At 42.4% G+C, this 24,140-nt stretch overlaps 1 protein-coding gene across 5 annotated transcripts in view; it reads right to left on the reverse strand.

The window, feature by feature from the left end:
* The window catches only part of EFHC2 (EF-hand domain containing 2), a 234,573-nt gene that overhangs the window by 75,117 nt on the left and 135,316 nt on the right, over window positions 1-24,140 (reverse strand). For 4 of the 5 annotated variants that reach the window (XR_011446120.1, XM_070289922.1, XM_070289921.1 and 1 more), the window contains exons 10-11: window positions 21,584-21,780; window positions 16,821-16,951 (exon numbers count right to left, since the gene is read on the reverse strand). Coding sequence is in view for 3 of the 5 variants with exons in the window: in XM_070289922.1 (XP_070146023.1) it covers window positions 16,821-16,951; window positions 21,584-21,780 (328 nt within the window). In the remaining 2 variants the exon portion in view is untranslated. Of the gene's footprint in view, window positions 1-6,961; window positions 7,668-16,820; window positions 16,952-21,583; window positions 21,781-24,140 lie in introns of all 5 variants that reach the window. The other variant, XR_011446121.1, reaches the window with a different exon arrangement.

Here is a 24,140-nt window from a genome sequence, read left to right on the forward strand (position 1 = left end):
TGGGTTGCCATTTCCTTCTCCAGGGAATCTTCTTGATCCAGGGATTGAACCTGTGTCTCCTGCACAGCAGTCGTAATCTTGACACCACTGAGCCACCAGGGAAGCCCTGTGTGAAGGTATCTATGCTCATAAATCAAGTGCATAGCAAGAGCCATCAGCTGAGATTTCAGTTTGGGCTGTCACGTGAATTACCATCTACACATGGTCTCCCCATGTAGCTTGGACTACATAGCATGGCACCCTCAAGGTGGTAGAATTCCTTACATGGTAGTACAGGGCTCCAAAAGCAAGTGTCACATCAGACAATTTAGAAATGGCATCATTTTTTCTGACCTGGCCTCAGACGTTACACAGCATCACTTCTGTTGCATTCTATTGGTTAGAAGTGAATCACTAAGCCACTCAACATTCAAGGGGAAATGACACGGATCCCATCTGTCAATGAAAGAATCATTGTCAATGAAAGTTCACATTGTAGATGAACATTTTGGATGGGACACTGTTGTAGCCATCTTTGGAAAATACAATTTGTCACATGTGTAATAGACAGTTTCCTTCAGTTAATCAGACCACTGATACCTGGCATTCCTCAGTTAACTGGGATATTAATGTAGCGAGGATACGTCAATCCTCAAGAAGTGGAAATGTACTATGTAAGGAAATTATTGGAAGTATAAAAGATCAGCACTTCAGTTTCTTTTTCAAAGGAGAATTTGTCATTTTAATAGTCAAAACTAAGTCACACACAGTGGGAGAAGGTGAGTGTGGAATGAATTGATAAAGTAGGCATTAATATATATACACTATCAGATTAAAACAGATAGCTAGTGGAAAGTTGCTATATAACACAGGGAGCTCAGTCTGGCATTCTGTGATGACCTAGAGGGGTGGGATGTGGGGGGTGGAGCGGGGTTGGAGGAAGTTCAAAAGGGAGGGGATATATGTATCTAAATAGGACTAATTCACATTGTTGTATGGCAAAACACACTAATTCACATTGTTGTATGCATTGTAAAGCAATTTTCCACCAACAAAAAAATTTTTTAAAAACTAAGTCACAGAAGAAGGAGAAAATGAAAGGGTAAGATAGTCACTAATTTAATAAGAATTTGAAAACATTTCAAAACTATATTTAAAAGCTCTGGAATTTTTTCCTTTAATATAATATAATCCTGGCATATAATAGAAAATTTTCAAGCAAGCATTTTAAGAATTTAAGTATAATAAACCTTCATGCTTATCCAACAGCATATATAAAATATAATTTGAAATGAATCACAGACTCAAAAGTAAAAGCTAAAATCATAAAGCTATTAGAGAAATATAATAGCACTGCTGCTGCTGCTGTTGCTGCTAAGTCACTTCAGTCGTGACTGACTCTGTGTGACCCCGTAGACGGCAGACCACCAGGCTCCCCCGTCCCTGGGATTCTCCAGGCAAGAACACTGGAGTGGGTTGCCATTTCCTTCTCCAATGCATGGAAGTGAAAAGTGAAAGTGAAGTTGCTCAGTCGTGTCCGACTCTTAGCGACCCCATGGACTGCAGCCCACCAGGCTCCTCCACCCATGGGATTTTCCAGGCAAGAGTACTGGAGTGGGGTGCCAATATAATAGCACAACACACCTCAATAATAATAGAACAAGCAATCAATAAAATTTGGCAAAGGATCTGAAAAGAGACTTCACAAAATACACAAAGAGTCAGTGTTGTTCAGATGCCAAGTGGTGTCCGACTCTTTGCAACCCCATGAATCGCAGCACGCCAGGCCTCCCCATCCATCACCAACTCCCGGAGTTCACTCAGACTCGCATCCATCGAGTCAGTGATGCCATCCAGCCATCTCATCCTCGGTCGTCCCCTTCTCCTCCTGCCCCCAATCCCTCCCAGCATCAGAGTCTTTTCCAATGAGTCAACTCTTCGCATGAGGTGGCCAAAGTACTGGAGTTTCAGCTTTAGCATCATTCCTCCCAAAGAAATCCCAGGGCTGATCTCCATCAGAATGGACTGGTTGGATCTCCTTGTAATTCAAGAGACTCTCAAGAGTCTTCTCCAACACCACAGTTCAAAAGCATCAATTCTTTGGCGCTCAGCTTTCTTCACAGTCCAACTCTCACATCCATAGATGACTACTGGAAAAACCATAGCCTTGACTAGATGGACCTTTGTTGGCAAAGTAATCTCTCTGCTTTTGAATATGCTATCTAGGTTGCTCATAACTTTTCTTCCACGGAGTAAGCGTCTTTTAATTTCATGGCTGCAGTCACCATCTGCAGTGATTTTGGAGCCCCCAAAAATAAAGTCTGACACTGTTTTCCCATCTATTTCCCATGAAGTCATGGGACCAAATGCCATGATCTTCATTTTCTGAATGTTGAGCTTTAAGCCAACTTTTTCACTCTCCTCTTTCACTTTCATCAAGAGGCTTTTTAGTTCCTCTTCACTTTCTGCCATAAGCGTGGTGTCATCTGCATATCTGAGGTTATTGATATTTCTCCTGGCAATCTTGATTCCAGCTTGTGCTTCTTCCAGCCCAGCGTTTCTCATGATGTACTCTGCATTAAGCAGGGTGACAATATACAGCCTTGACGTACTCCTTTTCCTATTTGGAACCAGTCTGTTGTTCCATGTCCAGGTCTAACTGTTGCCAATAAACACATGAAAAAAGTGTTCAACATCAAAGGTTATCAGAAAAATACAAATTAAACTACAACGGGACACTACTACATATCTACCAGATGGTTTACATTAAAAAGCCTAATAATACCAAATTGTTGATAAGGTGGTGAAGCAATTAGACCCTCTGTACATTGTTAGGGGAAATGTAAACTGGTATAACCTCTTTGATAATAAGTCTGGCAGCTTCTTTAAAAACTAAACACATACCTATGGCCCAGCAATTTCATTCATAGTTATATAACCAAGAGAAAAAAATTATGTTCACAGAAATATTTGCATAACAATGTCGAGAGTAGATTTATTCATATTAGCCCAATACTGGAAATAGCCCAGATATTCATCAGCAGGGGAAAGAATAAACAAATTGTAGCATTCACTACTGAGCAGTATGAAGGAATGAATTACTGATACACTCAACAATATGGATTACTCTCAAAATCATACTTAATAAGAGAATCCACAAAAGAATACATGCTGTTTAATTCCATTTATATGAAGTTCTAGAACAGGAAAAATATATTTACTGTGAAAAAAATCAGAAAAGTGATTGCTGCTTGGATGGAGGTGTGGGCAGGGACTGACTAGGATCAGGTGTGAGGGAACTCCCTGGATGATGGTAATGTTGTATGTTTTAACAGGGATTTGGGTTGCACAGGTGTATTTGTCAAAATTAAGCAAATGTATACTTCAGGTTTATCCATTTTATTGACAATAAATTTTACATCAAAAGGGAAAAAATGTAAATAAATGGTAAGCATGCTGATATATTTAGAAGGAAATAACTGAAGTCTGTTAATTTTCTTTGAAATATATTGAAATTAAGATGGATTAATGGGTAGATAGAGGGGTATGCAAATGAAGAGATGCAAGATAAAGCAAATACAGTAAAATATTAGTGATACAGTCTAAGTGGGGAAAATAAAGAAGTAAGACTTTGTTGTTAATTTGATAAGAATTTGGAAGTTATAAAAACTATTCCATCCCAAATTTACTTTCAAAGCTCTGGGATTTAAAAACATAAATAAAAAATATTATAGCCCATAATGCAAGAATTTTAAGTAAGCACATTAAAATTAAATCAATAATCAGAGTAGAGCATCAAGTGGAACAACTCATATCTTGCTTTATGATTCTGAGACTCTTGACTTTTGCTCAAAACATTCTGCCAGCATTTGCCATTAGCTCTTTCTGGAAACTGAAGCAAGAAACAGAAAATGCTCATTGTTCTTTGCCCAGGCTTTTTGGTTCTATTTGCTTGAGCTTTATTTGTTTTTATCTTTTTAATTTTTTTTACAATTGCTCATTGTTTAAAAAATATATCAAAGAATGAGGCAGACTGGTGTGCAGCCTGTTAAGATTTCTTCAAAGGATATACAATCCTTGAAATATTTATATAAATATACATGTACATGTACCTTTAGATTTTTGGCATAAATAGGATCATATTATACAGACTTCTGAATTTTTGCTTTATCTACAAAACAGCATGACATATATATAGTAGCCATTAGTGCTATTTATCTAGCATCTGGTTTCCCTCTTTCTTCTGAATATATGGGTGGAGCCATGTGACTCATACTAGCCAATGAATTGAGAGTATAAATGATGTTTTTCTTCCCAGCTGAGATTTATTGGTCTTGACCCTCCAAAGTTCTCTTCTCTCTCTGGTACATTCCAGGTAGTGCCTGTTCTGTCAACTTCAGTCCTGAGTGACTATAATGAACAAAGCTCTGTCTGACAACAATGGATACACACAGTAACCCTTACTGATTTAATTCCTTGAGATCTGGGGGTTAGTTCCTGCAGTATAACTTAACCGATCCTGACTAACGCACTGAAGATTTTTTCAAGTATGCATATTTGGCATATCTCATCCTTTCTAACCAAGAGCGCAATGGCACCCCACTCCAGTACTCTTGCCTGGAAAATCCCATGGATGGAGGAGCCTGGTAGGCTGCAGTCCACGGGGTCGCTAAGAGTCGGACACAACTGAGTGACTTCACTTTCACTTTTTACTTTCATGCATTGGAGACGGAAATGGCAACCCTCTCCAGTGTTCTTGCCTGGAGAATCCCAGGGGTGGGGAAGCCTGGTGGGCTGATGTCTGTGGGGTCGCACAGAGTCAGACATGACTGAAGTGACTTAGCAGCAGCAGCAGCTTAGCATCATCCTTTCTAAAGGCTAAATAGTGTTAGTCACTTAGTAGTGTCTGATTCTTTATGACCCCATGGACTGTAGCCCGCCAGGCTTCTCTGTCCATGGACTTCTCCAGGCAAGAATACTGGAGTGGGTTGCCATTTCCTTCTCCAGGGAATCTTCCCACCCAGACATCGAGCCCAGGTCTCTCACCTTAGAGGCAGAATCTTTACTGACTGAGCCACTAGGTAAGACCTAATGGCTAAATAGTGCAGTCTTAAACCAAAGCAAAAGAATTTATCCAACTATTCCCCTACTGTTGGACATTTGATTTTTGTCTAAATTTTTGCTATTACAAATTTTGCTGCAATAAATATTGCTTGAGTGCACACACAAACATCTATTACAACCTGTCAAAATTTTTTTGAGTAAAAAGTTTCTAAAAATGCAATTACTAGGTAATAGAGTCTCAGCATTAGATATTGCCAGTTACCCTCCAAAATGCTGAACCTATTTAAACTTCTATCAATAGAAACGGAAAGTACCTGTTATCCCACATGCTCATCTGGAGCCAGTTATATTATTCTTTTTAAATGTTACTAATATAATATGTGGAAACTCTATTTCATTATTGTTTCAGCTTGTGTGATTATTTGGCTTCTTTTCATAGGTTTAAAGGCTATTTGTATTGCTTCTGAGAACTGTTTATTCCTGTCCTTAAGCCATTTTTGTCTGCTGATTTTACAGGCGTTTTCATAAATCCTTAATGTCAATCCCCTGGTTCTTATTCTGGTTGTAACAATTTTCTCTCAGTCTATCCCTTATCTTTTCAGTTTGTTGATAGAGAAATACTTTTTTGATGCAGAGAAATAGAAAATTTTCCTGTAGTGAATATAGTCAATTTTTCCTTTATGTTTTTTGGCAGCTGTGCCCTGCCTACCACAAAATTAAAATGTATTAAATGTTTCCTAATCAACTATCACTAGAACCTTTACTATTAATCTATTTTTTTGTCTACTGATTTGAGAATTTCTCTGTACCTTACAATAAAATCCACAATAATAAATCTTTTATGGGCTTTATACTCTATTTCACTGATAGTTTAATCCTCTATCAGTACATTACAGTGTTTTCAAATATCTATCAATTATATAAATTCTAGTATCTGGACTTTCACATTCTTCCTTTTCAATATTTTTTTCAATCCCTGATTTTTCTTGAGGAACCTCAAAAATCAACGAGCCAATTTCTCTCCCTCAACCCTGCAAAACAAAACCAAATCTAAGAACAGAATTGTAATTCTGATTAGAATCGATTCAAATCTAGATTAATTTGGACAGATTAGAATTTTTTTTTAACCAGGCAGAAGTTTTATTTCCTCCTGATCCCATCATTCCAGGCTCACCTAACTCATCCCAGGAGTGATAAAAAGCCACAAGCAGTAACCAGGAGCACCCATGTAAGGGGGTCCCGACATACAACCCTAGCTTTCTGCTCAGGCCAGGAGGGAAATGTCACTATACACAAAAGTTGCTCCCACTTTTGCTGAAGGCAGCTTTTTGGCTTGCCAGCACTTTGTAAATGAAACACACTTGTCAGTCCTCCTTCAGTTTCAGGTATATTTCCAGCTCTCAAACCCCCAGCCTCAGACAACTGGCAAGGTTACCATTTCTCCTCCCTAAGATTGGGCAAAGAGTGCCTAGGGTTTCCCTCATCAACCCTCCATGCAGGACTCAGCTGAGTTCACTACAAACTGTCAGTGGCTCTCCTGAGGGAGAGGCTGGGAGAGGGACTGGAGGGTCCAGCCACTTCGGTCAGGGGCCTTATATATAGGGACAGAAGCACAGGAAGAGAAGGGGACCTCTCCAAATCCGCCTTCCTCATTAGCATCCCTACAATAATGGACACGGTTTGGTCTGTCTTCTACCAGCGGGAACATTACTTAGAAGAGCACTCTTTCTGTGAAGGAAGGAAGATGCTGGGGCTCAGAGCGGGGTCAGAGGCTAGAAGACACCACACAGCTGACAGATCCATGTCTCTCTGGATCTTCTCATTAGTTTAAAGGATGAAGGTGGGATGCCTCTCTTTGGAGTCAGGCCAAGGTCTGCACACCCCACTATCCAGTCCCTGTGCCCAGGTGGGCCCCTACCTGCTTGAGTAGGAATTGATTCTGGGTGATGGTGTGCAGGGCGATGGTCGGATGGAGGACAGACAGGAGCACCCCGCTGAGTATCGCAGCTTGCATGCACACAGGCAGGAGCGTATAGATGGTATTGATGAAGAACACAGTCCACCAGATGCCCTTGGAGGCACTGTGCGGCTGGAGCAGCAGCAGGCCCACCACCTGGATGGCCAGCACCACGGAGACGAGCACTTAGAAGGCCAGGCCCATGTGGTCCTGGTGGAAGGTGGGGCGGTTGCAGAGCACGGCCATGACGAGGCTCACACCCACGGTAGCCACTAGGATGACTAGGTACGGCAGCTGCAGCGGAAGCCGCGCCGCGCACAAGAGCACCAGCACAGCCATGAGCATCGTGAGGCTGCTCCGGTTCAGACGGAAGTAGCAGCGCCGGTACAGCCGCTCCAGCTTGTCCCAGGGAAACTTCTGTGAGTGGAATATCTGCAGCAGTGCCAGGCAGCAGGCGCCCAGTGACAGCACCGCATCAGGCCCTGCGCCCGAGCCTGCGGTGCTGCCGCCATCCCCGGACCCCTAGTCTTCCTCGTCGGCCGCGCGCGCCCCTTGCCGCGCTCCTCCAGGCCTAGCTCCACCGAACCAGGGCGCACTTCTGTTCCGCCCGTGGTTGCGGCCGCCGCTGCCTGCAGGGGGCGCCCGGGTGCTGCCGCTGCTGGCCAACCTGGAACAGAAGCCAAAGCCCCCAGTCAAACAGACCCCAGCCCCCACTCCTGTCTCTTGGTGGAGCTGCGAGCCGAACCTCAAGAGTAGAATTTTTAAAATAGTGTCTTCCTATTCAGAGAGATAATAAAGTTTTGAAACTGTATTCATTTTGAAAGTGAAGTTGCTCAGTCGTGTCCGACTCTTTGCGACCCCATGGACTATAGCCTACCAGGTTCCACCATCCATGGGATTTTCCAGGCAAGAATACTGGAGTGGGTTGCCATTTCCTTCTCCAGGAGATCTTCCCAACCCAGGGATTGAACCCAGGGCTCCTGCATTGTAGGCAGACGCTTTACAGAGCCACCAGGGAAGTCAAACAAATTTTAATTCTTTTTGGCACAATGACATACACATGTTAGGTAGAAAGTAAATATTAATGTATGTGAAGTGAGTGAAAGTTGCCGTCGTGTCCGAGTCTGCAACCCCATGGACTATACAGTCCGTGGAATTCTCCAGGCCAGAATACTGAAGTGGGTAGTCTTTCCCTTCTCCAGTGGGTCTTCCTGACCCAGGAATTGAACCAGGATCTCCTGCATTACAGGCGGATTATTTATCAGCTGAGCTATCAGAAGTGTATACAACTGTGTTCATATTAGTCTTACACGTTTCTCGTCCAATTTTATTGCACCCAGGTATTTCATAATATTTGTTGTTATAGCAAATAGTATCCCCCATTGCATAAAATCTCATGTTTATTATTAGTATAAAGTAAAACTATTGCTTTCTATGTTAGTTTTCTTGTATTTAGCTACTTTCCTGAATAGTTCTAACCATTTTTAAATTGGGTCTTTTAGATATATAATCACATTTGGGTTCTAATTTAAAAATCAGCCTTCAGTTCTACTTTGAGCTATTTATACAATTATCCCTAATTACCTATTTCCACTATACCTAGGGCACAAAGGGACCTTAAAATTATCCAGTCCAAGGATTACCTAGTTAAGTACCTTCTGGGATATGAAAACAAGATGAATGGGAGAAGGCATAAGACAACAGGGCTTCCCAGGTGGTGCAGTGGTAAAGAATCCGGCTGTCAATTCAGGAGATGGTGGGTTCAATCCCTGGGTTGGGAAGATCCCAGGGAGGAGGAAATGGTACCCCAGTCTAGTATTCTTGCCTGGGAAATCCCAAATTCTTGCAGAGGAGCCTGGTGAGCTACCCACCCCTGGTGGGTCCATGGGGTCCCAAAGGGTTGGACACAACTGAGCACACACATCACACACATTAGACAAGAAGGAATTGTAGGGATTGGGGAAAAAATGCAAAGATCAGGCAGAGTCTGAGAGAGACAGCTGCCATTTACCCTAACTGATTACTGACATGGGGAAATGTAGGCCCACTTTCTATTTTTCAAGAGGAGACAGAAATACAGGTTTTTATCTTTAAACTCTTAATTTAAAAAAATAAACACAAGCCAAACAAAATACAACTGCCAGCTATCAAACTCTATGAACTTGAAAGTAATCCAATGCCTTCAAGGCAATTTAAACTCAGAAAGGTGTGTCAGAGATTGCAAAAGTAGTGGGATATAGGGAAGAAGTCTCTATTTTGTTTAGCTACTTGGGTGGATCAGAACAGTATTTGCAAAGTGCTAAAACCAGGCAAGTGTTTCGTTTGGTTTGTTCACAAACAAAGAGTTCAGTTTCTAATTACTGACATTTTATGACCCCTGTTTGGCTCATCTTGGCTTGAATTTGCCATCATGGTAAATGAAAAGGGTACCTTTTAAATACCCCATCTCTATTTGGGGAAATTACCACATTCTATTCTCCGTCAACCCAACATGGAAGTCAGAGCTTAATTTCCCAGGCTTCCTTGCAGTTAGAAATGTGCCAGTGACCCAGGATCTGCCAATCAGGGAAGCTTACATGAGACTTTGAAGTATAACAGCTAAGTATGGGCCACATTTGGTGTCACAGTCCAACTTTCAGGGGTAGCATCGAACACAAGGTTGCCAAAAGTAGTGATAGTGATGGCTGTGATAAAATTGAGTTCTTGGCAGCAGTGCAAATGTAGCAATGAGTGTGGGTGGTGCAGTAGGAACAGAGGCCATTTTCCCATCAGACAAGTTCTACAACCCACTTCTGGGCACTGTTCCTAGAACAGAGCCTCGAGCTTATTTCTCCAGCCCTTCCAAAGATACTGTGAACCACCCAGGATCCTTTTAGTTAATTCCTTTCCTGCTTAACCTAGCCAGGGATGATTCTGCTTTTTTAAACACTAAGCCTGTCTTCACCAATACAAACAATACCATCAGGCAGTGACAGAAACAAATTAAAGATCTCGGTCTTTTTGAATCCCAGGCCAGCATTTTTTCTTATGACATCACATCGTTTTAGGAAGGTTCAAAATGTTGTTTTCAAAATGCATGCTGGGGCTGGCATCTCAAATATATGGTATGGATGCTGTCAAAGAGTCTATTTGGTTCAAGATAAGAGTACATGTTTCAAAGCTTTTGGAATTTTCCTTTTCCTTCTGTTCATATAGATTCATAGACCAGTGGCTTCCTTAAAAGATGACAGACTTACAATAAAAACACCCATAACAATGTACACAGTGCTGTTAAAAAAAAAAGATCAAAACCACATAAAAGGAGAGATAATTGTATGAGATAAATCAGGATGAGATCATCACAATGCTTTAAGCACTAAATTTATAATCTTCTTCCTTGAAGTTAAAGGACAGTAATGGAGTGGATTAATGTTTCCCAACCTTAGTCCACCAACAATCTTTATTTTCCACCTTCATGGCCTCCAAGTTTTTTAAGGGCTTATTCCAACCTCATTTATTAAAGAATGTTTTCAATGACTCTATCAAGAGTAAATAAACAACTTACGGAAATACTGCAAATAGGACATAGATTTCTACTACTATTTTCAGTTACTATTTTGAACTATTCCAACTCTTGAGATAAAAGGTTTTCATTTTCTACTGTCCACTACAGTGCATTTTCTAGTGCACTACAGTGTATATAGTAAGAATTTTATATATGTTATCAGCTTTATTCATATATTATATGACTATACATTATAACCATCCCCATTTTGTAGGTGAAAACATTCTTCAACAACTTATGCAAGAACATCAGGATGGAAAATGGCAGAGCTGAGATTTGGATGCATGTGTCTGACTCTTGAGACCCCATGGACTGTAGCCTGCCAGCCTCCTCCATCCATGACATTTTCCAGGCAAGAATACTGGAGTGGATTGCCATTCCCTTCTCCAGGGGATCTTTCCAACCCAGGGATTGAACCTGGTCTTCTGCTTGGTAGGCTGATTCTTTATCACTGAGCCACTAGGGTGAAGAAGCTGCCTGCCAAGCAGGAGACATGAGTTTGATTCCTGGGTTAGGAAGATCCCCTGGAGAAGATAATGGCAACCCATTCAAGTATTATTTTCTGGGAAATACCATGGACAGAGGAGCTTGGCGGGCTATAGTCTATGGGGTTGCAAAAGAATCAGACACGACTTAGCGACTAAACAAGTCAAAAATCAGATCTATTTACTACATTATATAACCTCTTTCAGGAAGAATTTTACATTTACAAGAACAAAAATTTCCTTGAGGCTCTAAATCTTAGAAGGAATTTATCACATGGAAACTCACAGGAAATCTCTCGATCCTGCAACTGACAACAGGAGTCTGAGAAAGAATGGTTTAATAATTCATTACATTCACTGCAGCCTGAGACACTGGGTGCTGGAAGCATTTGGGAAAGACACCAGGGTGAACTGGGCATGTGCCCTGCCCTCTAAGGCTGGAGCCCAGGTGGGGAAAAGAAGTGAGCACTGAGCTCACAGAAATCCAAAATACATGCAGGCTACATGGGGCAGGTGTCATCTCTGATGGGGAGATCAAGGCTTGGGGAGGTGGCTGGAGGGAGGGACTGGCCACGTCTTCCCTGGCATAGGGCCCTCCTTGCTGCTGTTGCCTGGGGTTCAGAGTCCAGGGCCCACATCAAGAAGCCTCACTCTACCCATGTTTCCAATTGTACAAAACACTATCCCTGATAAGCCTCGTCCCTGTCTGGCTCCCTGCTAAAATCTGCCCATCAGGAATCAAGGCTCTGAGAAAAGCTCTCTGCACTCCTTCAGTAACAACTGACAGTGTTCACAGGCTCATCTGGCAGACTATGAAAAAAGGGTCCCAGAGAAACAGTTCCAGCCTAGAGGCAGAACCAGTGAATCCCACGAGAAAAGAAACGCTTCCTCCCCAAACTGCCTTCTGTTTCCACCTGTCCCTGTATTCTTCAGGTCCATTTTGAGACAAATAGCTCAGGAAGGCCCACAGGTTAATCCACTAATCCATTATTAACCAGGGCACCTTATGCGGAGACAGGATATTACCTCCTGCCTGGATGGTTTCCTTGAGAATAAAGGAAATGCCCGAGGCTTGGACCATTGTCCAGAGCATCAAGTCTGGGCTCTGAGGCCCAGGTACATACTGAGAGGGCCAGGTATGTAAGCAGGGGAGAGAAGCAGGGCCACAGACGTGAAGCCCAGAGGCCTACACTGCAATCCTGCCTCTGCCATTTCAACACAGATATGAAAAGGGAACATTTTACAAGTGTATTTCTAAACCTACATTTTCCACATTCTTTCCAACATTTATTGCTTATATAGAGTTTTTGATGATGGCCATTCAGATTGGTGTCAGGTGATACCTCACTGTAGTTTTGATTTGCATTTCTCTAATAATCAGCAATGTTGGCCATCTTTTCATGTGTTTACTGGCCATCTGTATGTCTTCTTTGGAGAAATGTCTGTTAAGGTCTTCCACCCACTTTTTGACTGGGTTATTTGTTTTTCTGATATTGAGCTTTATGAGCTGCTCATATATTTTAGAGATTAATCCTTTGTCAAGTTGCTTCATTTATAATTATCTTCTCCCATTCTGAGGGTTGTCTTTTCATCTTGTTCATAGTTTCCTTGAGGATGTGGAGAAAGGGAACCCTATCACATTGTTGGTGGGAATGTAAATTGATACAGCCACTATGGAGAACAGTATGTAGATTTCTTTAAAATCTAGGAATAAAGCTACCATATGGTCTAGCAGTCCCACAACTTGGCCTATACCCTGAGAAAACCACAATTCAAAAAGACTATTTCTCAATGTTCACTGCAGCACTGTTTACAATAGCCAGGACATGGAAGCAACCTCGATGTCCACCAACAGATGAATAAAGAAAATGTGGTACATATATACAATGGAATATTTAGCTATAAAAAGGAATGAATTTGAGTCAGTTGTAGTGAGGTGGATGAAGCTAGAGCCTGTATACAGAGTAAAGTAAGTCAGAAAGAGAAAAACAAATATACATATGGAATCTAGAAAAGTAGTATTGATTAATCTATTTACAGGGAAGAAATGGAGACACAGAAGTAGAGAACAAATCTGTGGGCACAGCGGGGAAAGGAGAGGGTGAGACGAATTGGGAGAGTAGCACTGACATATATACACTACTGTGTGTATAAGAGATAGCTGCTGTATGACACAGGGAGCCCAGCCTGGTACTCTGTGATCACCTAGAGGGGTGGGATGGGACCAGGGAGGGAGGCGCAAGCAGGAGGGGATACATATATAATAATGACTGATTCACACTGTTGCATAGCAGAAACCAACACAACATTGTAAAGCAATTATCTTCCAATTAAAAATTAAAAAAAAAATAAAACCTACATTTGAAGAGTTTCAGAATGTCAGCATCTGAAAGAGGCCTTAGAGATCATTATATGGACAATAGAGTGAGATGCAAGTAGGTGAAGCAAGTTGCCTAAGTCACTTGAATTGTGAGGGTTGGGACTAGCTCTCTCTGATACCCCTACAGTCAGAGACAGAGTTCCCTTTCCCAGTACAAGGTAATCAATTATTTACTTGTTTGCTGCAACCTTTAGACAGAATGTTCCTTGAGAAATAGGACCTTTCATTAAATTATTCAACAAACATCTATTGTACTTGGCAGGAGCCAATTGTGGAGGCAGGGAAGTAAACAAATAACTCAAGAGGGGCTACCAATGGATGATACAGGAAAAGCATTTAACACGTGGTAAGTGCTCGATAAATGGTGACTTCTACAAAAGAATCATTCTTCGAGTGAGATGGAAATAAGGGAAAAGATGTTGGCAAGGGTCAGCTCATGACCAAATTTACAGGAAACACTAACAGGTTGGGGATTTGCCCTAGAGCCAAGGAATGATATGATAAGACTTTAGGGAGGTCATTCTGGCAAAGCTTTGGAGGGTGAGCATTAAGAACAGAAGACCAGTTTTGCAGCTTTCAAGAGAGTAGTGAAAAGATGAAAAGCCAAACTGCAACAGTGAAGCTGGGGATGGAGAGAAGGCGTTTAAGAAATATGATTTCAAGAGGATGGGAGAGGTCAAGGTAGGGGAGAGGGCAAAGACAAGGTAGACCCTGGCTCAGGCCCTGGGGACAAGTCTGGTGGCCTTTACCAAGCTAGGGTCCCCAACTGCAACTGTATGGGGGAAGAAAATGAGGTCAATTTAGGGAAAGTTATTTTGGAAAGCTTAAGGGGCATCCAAAGGGGAGATGTCCTGAAAGCCTTCATATTTCCAGATCTATAATTCAGGAAAAAGGTCTGAGCCTGAGGAGCTAAATGGAGAACTCAACCTTCAGTTAACAGGCAAAGCAGGGCAGACTGGATAAAATAGAGCCACTCAACAAGGCATGGTGAAAAGTGATGAGCCTAAAGCCAAAAACAAGAAAGAGAAGTTCCTTGCCTTCAAAGAGGTTACGTTTTGGGGAGAAGAGCCAGTGTATATCTGTATACATACACATGGAAATAAAAGAAAAATATTTGCTAGTTAAAGCTCCAAGCACAGAATTAAAATAGGAGGTGGTGTGATAGCAACTATGTAGTTCCTTTGCCTTTGCCCAGAAAGAGCAACCAAGGGGGCTGACCTCCAAACTAGAACACCCCTCTCCAAAATAATCCTAGACTCTCACTCTTCCATTTAGGAACTATAATATGTAGTTAGCCCAGTGCAAGGTACTGGTTTTAAGACAGTGAACAGGGGTGTCGAGGACCCTGCCCCTCAAAAAAGCTCACATTCTAGGAGGAAAAGACACACTTAACGACACACACACCAAGTTCAGTTATCTATATAAAGTAACTACAAGGTGTGCCAGGGGTAGTGAAAAATATTGGGTTGGCCAACAAACTTTTTGGCCAACCCAATATAAACACGGGGCTAAGAAAAAATCCACTTTAGGTAAAATAGTCAAAAAGAAAGCCCCTCTGAGGAAGCAACATTTACAGTGAGTCCCAGGGTTTGCCATGAAAAGGATGACGTATGGACATTCACAGCAGAGAGAACTGCATGTGCAGAGGCAGGGAGAACAGAAAGAGCTTAATGTGTTTGAGAAAGTGAGTGACAATCAGCAGGGCCAAAGGACAGGGTGGGAAGAAAAGAAGTGAGGACACTGGAAATACAGAGCGGCATCGCTCAAGGCCCTGCTGGCTGCAATAAAACGTTTGGATCTTATTGTAAGGATGAGCGCAAGCCACTGAAGGGTTTTTCAAGCCAGGTATGGCCTGATCTGATTTCCATCTTAAGGAATTTTTGGCCAGGAGATACCCTAAATATTCACAGTTGTTCTTTCCAAGCATCCGGTGCCTTGAGGTCACCCTCCAATCACACGGTATGGCTGTCCTTTATTCCACCCACAATTAGGGTCAGGCCTCCATCCACGGAGCAACTTACCCTCCTTGGATCTCCTGCCTGGCCTATGTGCTTCCTCCAAAGCCCCATAAACTCACTAAAGTGTTTCCAATAGACACTGCTAAAGTACGAGGAGAATGGATGCTTTTATAAAGAACACAAAATAATAAAAGGAAACCACTCCCTCATTTCTGATGGAAATTTGTTTTCCCCTCCACTGCTATCCATTAGTCCTCGGCCTGAGTAATTGTCTATGCCCTTCACCCCATCCTTCATTTATTTGCCAAAAGGCCAGGAACATGTGTACTGCCATGAACAATAACAAAGAACTATAAATTCTTATTGATCCCAGAAGCTTGGGAATTCTAAACAATAAAAATATGTCCTCTGACTGCTGCGCTCAAAAGAACGTTTTGGAGATACAAAAGAGCTTTGTTGAAAGAACGAATGAGCTCCAGGGACGCTGCGGGCCTCATGGAGGGCTTGGGTCACCAGGTATTCATGCAACAGGCAACTCCAGACACAAAGTCAGAAAGACCTCCCTGCCACGCTCCCCCGGGCTCACATCTTCATTTCTCAGCCGCATCTTGACTGCATCAAGCCGAGTTTCCTATATAGCTTTGGGCCACTATTGTTTTTAGGAGCCAGAATTCTCAGCCTAAAGAGAAAGTCCTCTTTGTCCTCCATCCATGATTTAATTTACATTCTCCTAAACGCTCCATTCACTTTGTTTTCAGGCTAAGAACTCTCACAATTGTACCAGGCCCTGAATTTGAATTTCCCTGTGTTTCTGCTCTTTGGAAATTTGCCTAGTTCAGTCACTGGACAGTCCTAGAAATTCAGCTTAACCTTAGAGAAAAATCTCTATTGTTCATGATTTCTTACAGTACTAACTTCTGTCCTATATTTGCCCTTCAATTTCTACATTTTCATGTCTAAGTACTTAATGTGTTTGTGAGCATACATACACACAGATGAATGCACAGCACCTTTTCTCTGATAATCAGTGACGTCTCCTCTATCTTTTCCAACTGGATGGCATTCTTAGGGAGACATCACTTCTTCATTCCTCACACTTTGAAGGGTGGGGGTGCTCTGAGCTGCACTGCTTTCAGCCTTTCTCATACAGATGCAGCCTTCCTGGCACTCCCCTGATCCTTCAACGCCCTGCATGACTCACAAGACACTGTGTCCAACTGACTTACACTGCTTTTGTCTCTCTGTTCTCCCGTAGGAATTTCTTTTATATGCAAATATATAAAATTCACTAGAAATGGGCAAAACTTGATCACGAAGTAATACGAACATAAAGAAATATCAATTCTTAATTTTTAAAAATAGTATGTAGTAAATTAATGAAGAAACGCTTGGGAAGAAAACATCCTTTCTGTTCTTTGGACAATGAGATAACTGCTAGCAGCCTATGGCTTACCTGAATGTATTAAAATCCACCATCTTTGTGTGCATACAGTCAGCAGTTGTAAACACCTGCTTGAGCTCTCTGGATTTGCATTCTTCTTCTTTTAACTTTTGTAGGATAAGTTCAATGTTGCTCAGGGGAAACTAGGAGGAGGAAATGACAGACATTTAAGATAGGGAGCCCAATCTGTCTGGCGGCCAGCAAAGCTGGCTATGTCTTTCCACAGAAACCAACACAAAGAAGACATGACTAGATTTGTATTTCTTCAGCTAAGGCTCTGGGACAACAAGTGACATTAGCACAGGCCCAGATCTGAGAGAAATGAGCTTACGGGACAGCGGGTCACAGGAATCAAACAAGAATGACTACTTGCACCTCAGCCTCCTCCCTTTGACCCTTGGACTCTGGCCCACCATGTTGGCAGAGCCTAATGGAGAGAATGGGGATTCAAAGTTGCATAAGTGGAACCCACTTTTTCTCCAGATCTTTCGAGTGGGATCCCTGGAACCATCGGCCACCAGGCAATACCCTGGGCAGAGAGAGGATGGGTGCCAAAGGTCTACAGGCACTGCGGTCCCCTACATTCACCCCCCAGGAGGCCCCCAGTTCTTGTCTCCTATACTGTGATTTGGTTTTTGACTCTGAGAATACTTCTTATTCAACTGAGTAAAGCACAAGGCTGTAAGTAATTATATTGACATTATAATATAAGTAATTATATTATAGCAAAGAGCTAGAAAAGACTCATTGTGGAAATATAAACATTGATGGTAACTTAACATAAAGCTCCCCCTCTGCCACTGGGGACTTGTGGGGAGGCGGGGGAGCAGGTCAGTGGCATTCCCTCCCTTTTTTTGATTTCATCTATTTCCATGATAGGATCTATTAGTTCTTACAAAAAGACCCCTCAGACTGATATTAATCTTTCTCTGCTTAGAATGTCCTTGTTAAAGGTAGCTTTAAGAAAATGCAGTTTTTACCTGGGATGCTGATACAAGACAATGTCCTACCTTGCTTTTCTCTTTTGGAAAGGAGAAAAGCCCTTAATGTTTCATATATACATACATATATATATATATATATACACACACATACACATACATACATATTCATGCTATATATTTTTTATATCAAAGTACAGGTGTGCACTGTGTTTAAAAATGGAGCCCTAATTACGATAGCTATTGTAAACTGTACACTGACTGCATCTCCTATGGGCCACATAGAGCTAAGCACTTAAAACAGATTACCGCATGTAATCTTCACAGCAACTCTCTGAAATAGGCACCGTTGGTACTCCCATTTTACAGATGAGGAAAGGGAAGGCACATGTCAAGGCCCCTCAGCTTTTAAGGAGTCAAGTTTCCTGGCCAAGCTTGCTGGTCTCCAGAAATTTAACTGCCGTATTACTGAGCCCCTCACCTGAATTCAGTGCTTTTGAAGAGCTACCCATTCCTGGTACTGTGCGAGTCCAAGTTCCTAATGCTGCAAATGGAGAGGTGGTGTGGCAGCCCCGGGGGGTGCTTCCCTGGCCTGCCCTCAAGAGAGACCACGCAGAGAGGAGTCCTGTTAGCAAACAGTCCCCTGCTGCTGCATCTTCAGGTCACTGGAGTGCTGCAGCTTTCAGAGATTCACCCAGAGGCCACAGTCTCCCCAGATTCTTCCCATCCAGTGATGGAGCAAGATGGAGGCACCAGAGCTGGGCCATTACTGCCTGACATGGGATTTCTCTGGTCCGTAGTGTGTGCTCTGGGGCTCCCTGTGAGACTGGCTCCAATGTGTCTGAGGTTCTTCTCATCCCCATCCTCCCTCCTTCCCTCTCTATTCTCAGGAGTCAGACCTACATCTCAGTCTCCCCACTATTCCTGCTCCCTCCTTTATCCTTCATACAGATTTCCCTCAATACATCTCTTGCACATATCATTCTGCCTTAGGATCTGCTTCTCAGAGGACCAAAACTGATCCAGGTAATATGTTGTACACAGAGACTGATATTAGCAACATCTCCATGAGCATTTGACATGAAATGAAATGGAATTGGCACTGAATCTATATAATTGGCACAGAAGTATTATTATTTACAGGCAGACATTGAAAATAGTTTATAGATAGATTCTTCAATAGTAGGCCATGGTTCTGAAATACACATGCTGGCACATGGAATTCAGTTCAGTTCAGTTGCTCAGTCATGTCCAACTCTTTGGGACCCCATGAATCACAGCACACAAGGCCTCCCTGTCCATCACTATCTCCCGGAGTTCACTTAAACTCATGTCCATCGATTCGGTGATGCCATCCAGCTATCTCATCCTCGGTCGTCCCCTTTTCCTCCTGCCCTCAATCCCTCCCAGCATCAGAGTCTTTTCCAATGAGTCAACTCTTCACACGAGGTGGCCAAAGTACTGGACTTTCAGCTTTAGCATCATTCCTTCCAAAGAACAGCCAGGGCTGATCTCCTCTAGAATGGACTGGTTGGATCTCCTTGCAGTCCAAGGGACTCTCAAGAGTCTTCTCCAACACCACAGTTCAAAAGCATCAATTCTTCGGTGCTCAGCTTTCTTCACAGTCCAACTCTCACATCCATACATGACCACTGAAAAAACCATAGCCTTGACTAGACAGACCTTTGTTGGCAAAGTAATGTCTCATCTTTTCAGTATGCTATCTGAGGTTTGTGACATTGTACAGCAGACAGGAATCAAGACCATCCCCATGGAAAAGAAATGCAAAAAAGCAAAATGGCTGTCTGGAGAGGCCTTACAAATACCTGTGAAAAGAAGAGAAGTGAAAAGCAAAGGAGAAAAGGAAAGATATAAGCATCTGAATGCAGAGTTCCAAAGAATAGCAAGGAGAGATAAGAAAGCCTTCCTCAGTGATCAATGCAAAGAAACAGAGGAAAACAACAGAATGGAAAAGACTAGAGATCTCTACAGACACCAAGGGAACATTTCATGCAAAGATGGGCTCAAAAAAGGACAGAAATGGTAGGGACCTAACAGAAGCAGAAGATATTAAGAAGAGGTGGCAGGAATACACAGAAGAACTATACAAAAAAGACCTTCATGACCCAGATAATCATGATGGTATGATCACTGACCTAGAGCCAGACATCCTGGAATGTGAAGTCAAGTGGGCCTTAGAAAGCATCACTATGAGCAAAGCTAGTGGAGGTGATGGAATTTCAGTGGAGCTATTTCAAATCCTGAAAGATGATGCTGTGAAAGTGCTGCACTCAATATGCCAGCAAATTTAGAAAACTCAGCAGTGGCCACAGGACTGGAAAAGGTCAGTTTGCCAATCCCAAAGAAAGGCAATGCCAAAGAATGCTCAAACTACTGCACAATTGTACTCATTTCACACGCTAGTAAAGTAATGCTCAAAATTCTCCAAGCCAGGCTTCAGCAATACGTGAACCGTGAACTTCCAGATGTTCAAGCTGGTTTTAGAAAAGGCAGAGGAACCAGAGATTAAATTGCCAACATTTACTGGATCATCGGAAAAGCAAGAGAATTCCAGAAAATATCTATTTCTGCTTTATTGACTATGCCAAAGCCTTTGCCTGTGTGGATCACAATAAACTGTGAAAAATTCTGAGAGAGATGGGAATACCAGACCACCTGGCCTGCCTCTTGAGAAACCTATATGCAGGTCAGGAAGCAACAATTAGAACAACAGACTGGTTCCAAATAGGAAAAGGAGTACGTCAAGGCTGTATATTGTCACCCTGCTTATTTAACTTCTATGCAGAGTACATCATGAGAAATGCTGGACTGGAAGAAGCACAAGCTGGAATCAAGATTGCTGGGAGAAATATCTATAACCTCAGATATGCAGATGACATCACCCTTATGACAGAAAGTGAAGAGGAACTAAAAAGCCTTTTGATGAAAGTGAAAGAGGAGAGTGAAAAAGTTGGCTTAAAGCTCAACATTCAGAAAATGAAAATCATGGCATCTGGTCCCATCACTTCATGGGAAATAGATGGGGAAACAGTGGAAATAGTGTCAGACTTTATTTTGGGGGGCTCCAAAATCACTGCAGATGGTGATTGCAGCCATGAAATTAAAAGACACTTTCTCCTTGGAAGGAAAGTTATGACCAACCTAGATAGCATACTGAAAAGCAGAGACATGGAACTCATCCACACTTAAAGTCAAGGTTTTGTGAACATATTTTCAGTGAACAGCATTGTCATAATAGTACTTTCAGTAATAGCACCCATGTGCCATCTCATTTCAAATGGAAAAACTTGTGGAGCTCACTGTTGCCAATTTGTCCTTGGAGTCTCATTTAGGCCTCAGGTGGCCCCTGTTATGGGAAGTTGCAACCCCAGCAACTATCGGGTTCCCTTGGGGTTTCTGTTTGTTCAGGTCTTGGCCTTCTTTGCAGGCCTGTGCCAATTAACTGAGACAGCACAGTGTGTGGCACCAGGTTTTCTTCCTTTCAGACCACTGCTCAATTTCTTTCTGAAAACATTTTCAGCATCAGCAGAAAACCCAGGAAACTTGATTCAACCCTGGGCCTGCCTCCTGCCTGTGCCTGGCATCCGTGATGCTGGGCAGCAGCAAACCCAGCACATAAACAGAGGAGACCAGGCCCTGGCCTCTGTGATGGGACCTGCGGCCAAATCATGCAGATCCATTATTCATGCCCACATGTGTGAATACACAATGTAAAATTGGTTGCAAGGCAAAGAAGAAAAGGCCTGGAGTAAGGAAAACACAGACTGCAGAGTGCTGAGAGGCGAAGTCAAGAATTATACCAAGTGAGTTCACCTTATCTGAATGCCTCTCCATGTAGTTCAAGGTATACTCATCAGCATTGACCAAAAGAAAGAGGTAGCCATTCACGTCCACTTTGGCTCCAACATACAGCTCCTCAGCCTTGATATATTCTGAGAATTCACTTTTAAAGACTTCTTGTCCAGGCTTCTTAACACGAACTCTTTTTAAGAACATCCCTCCAGTATACCCTGTAGAAAAGGAGAAAAGAAGTTAATGAGTAGGTTTTGTTTCTCAAAGAACCAGACAACTTGCCTTTAGAGATACTTCATGCTCAGACACAGACCACAGCTGTGAACTTGTGAACTCATACTATGTATAGTCAGTCTTTAAGGGAAGAAGAATGAGGCAGTGGATGAGAAATGAGACTTCTAGGTGAGTGTGTAAGGAAGAAAAGTGGCATGGCATTCCAGCCTTTTCTTTCTCCATCTTCTCCCTTCCCAATCCAAACACTTAAACATTTAGCGAGGACTTGGTCTATGTCCAGAAGCATCCTGGAAACTGAGACAACAGGAACATCTTCTCAGCCTGCCTGAACTGTATCAGGTAAAAAATTTCTCACCTGAGTTTATTTCCACCTATTTGTCCCAGATGATGTCTTATACACATCTTCTGACATACAGATGAAATGTAAAGATGCCCCATTTCTGGAAAGGTGTTACTTAATTGAAGATAACTATAGGAGTTCCTTTAACTCTTTGTTTCTACAGGCAAAATATTTAAATAATGCTCCATTCTTTTTTTTTTTTTTTACTTCTCAGAATTCTCATCATTTCCTCTGCCCTTTTCTTGGCATTGTTTGGGTTTTGGCAAGCAGTGACCAGAGCTGAATGTGGGACTCCACTATCTTCTAACTGATACCAAACTGAAATCTCCAACCCTGTGGATATATCCTGGGACCAGGTGAGCTCTGGGGAGCAGCTTCCTGACGCTTTTACCACATTCAGAAACCAGAGGTGGTGGAAAGACATAGGCTTTGTAGCCAAAGAGAGCTGGAGTCCATCCTGGTTCTGTCGCTTGCTTGCTGGATGATCTTTAGGAGTCATTTAATCTCTCTGAGCCCCTCCAAATTCTTGCTGGTAAATGGGAATAATATTTGTGGGGGGCTATCAAAATGTACTTCTCAGATTGCTGGCTGTGGGGAACATAGTTGACAGAAGGCTCCAACTGCTATGTTCTGCAATCTATCCTCAGATTTGTGCCAAGGTCATGCTTCCCACAGGCTGCTGCCAACGCATGACTGAGCAAGGTAGGCAGACTAAGGCAGGCAAGATGGGAGCTCCTCGCACTGGTGACTCTGGCTCCAGAACGCCCAGTCAGCCTTGCCAAAATTTTAAGACTTTCACTGTGGTCTAAGACCTTCCCTTTTCCTCTTTCCTCTGTCCTTCACAGGAGTCACACACACACTGCAGTCTGACAGTGCTCCTGGCCTCTTCTGGCTCCTGCCATGTCTTCCCTCACCCGCCATCTCCCTAATAAATCTCTTGTACCTCATCCTGGGCTTTGCCTCTTAAGGACCTAGATTAACACAAGACTTAACCTCATAAAAGTCTTATAAGGATAACAGGAGGTACTCAGCCAGGGCTGTTGTTATTACCAGCAAGCTTCTAGTTGACTGCTATCACCCTGTTTTATGAATGCTGCAATTTGTTTAGCCATATCATCCCTACTCTAGATGTACAGAGGTGATTTTTTGACTTTCAGGAGCATGACTTTATAGGCATCCCTATTTGACTTCATATTTTAAGGTCCATTATTCATATCTGTATAAGTGGAGCCTGACTTACTTATACAAATTATTCGTGATTCATTGTGTACTGAGCGGCTCCTACCAGCCCATAAGGGCTGATAGTTTAATGTTCAGAGATTTGGAAAGCCAGTTGTTAGACTGTTGGTTGCTTGAAATTAGCCATGGTTTGGGTATTTACATCATGGAAATTGACAAACGGTACAAAATAGAGCTTTTAAATTTTTTTCAGAGAGCCGGTTAACCAGTACACCACTGACTATTCTTCCCAAAAGTGTATCTTCAGCATTGATAAAAATTTTAAACATGTTGAGACAAAGGATAGAGCCCTACAGTTCCATAATTTGCTAAGTCAAAATCAATAGCTTTCCTCAGCAATGGCCACCCTATCAGTGCACTGCAGCAAGGCCATCCCATGGGCCTTGGTGCTGGAACCTTGGCACCAGCCTCAACAGCCAGAGGGAAATAGACTCTGAAGATTAAATTTGTTAATCGGGGATTCTTGTCTTATTTTGTAAGTGATATTATCACAAATACAGATTTTATTCTTGTCTTGCTAGCTGTACACAGAATTTGTGGCAGCCAGACCATGATTTTGAAGCCACTGGATTCCACAGAGGTGCCTCAGAGACCACAGAGGAAGTGGGGACAGTGTCAAAAAGGAGGTGTCCTGAATCCCCCAGTCCTCAGCCAACCAAAACTACTCCTCTTTTACCATTTTATATGTCTGGGTTCCCATTTAAGAGGTCTTTGTAAAATGAACTTTTAGTGGTTAAAGAAAAAGAAAGAAAGCCACTCTTTTAG

The sequence above is a fragment of the Ovis canadensis genome, chromosome X, assembly GCF_042477335.2.
Source record: "Ovis canadensis isolate MfBH-ARS-UI-01 breed Bighorn chromosome X, ARS-UI_OviCan_v2, whole genome shotgun sequence".
Lineage (NCBI taxonomy): Eukaryota > Metazoa > Chordata > Mammalia > Artiodactyla > Bovidae > Ovis > Ovis canadensis.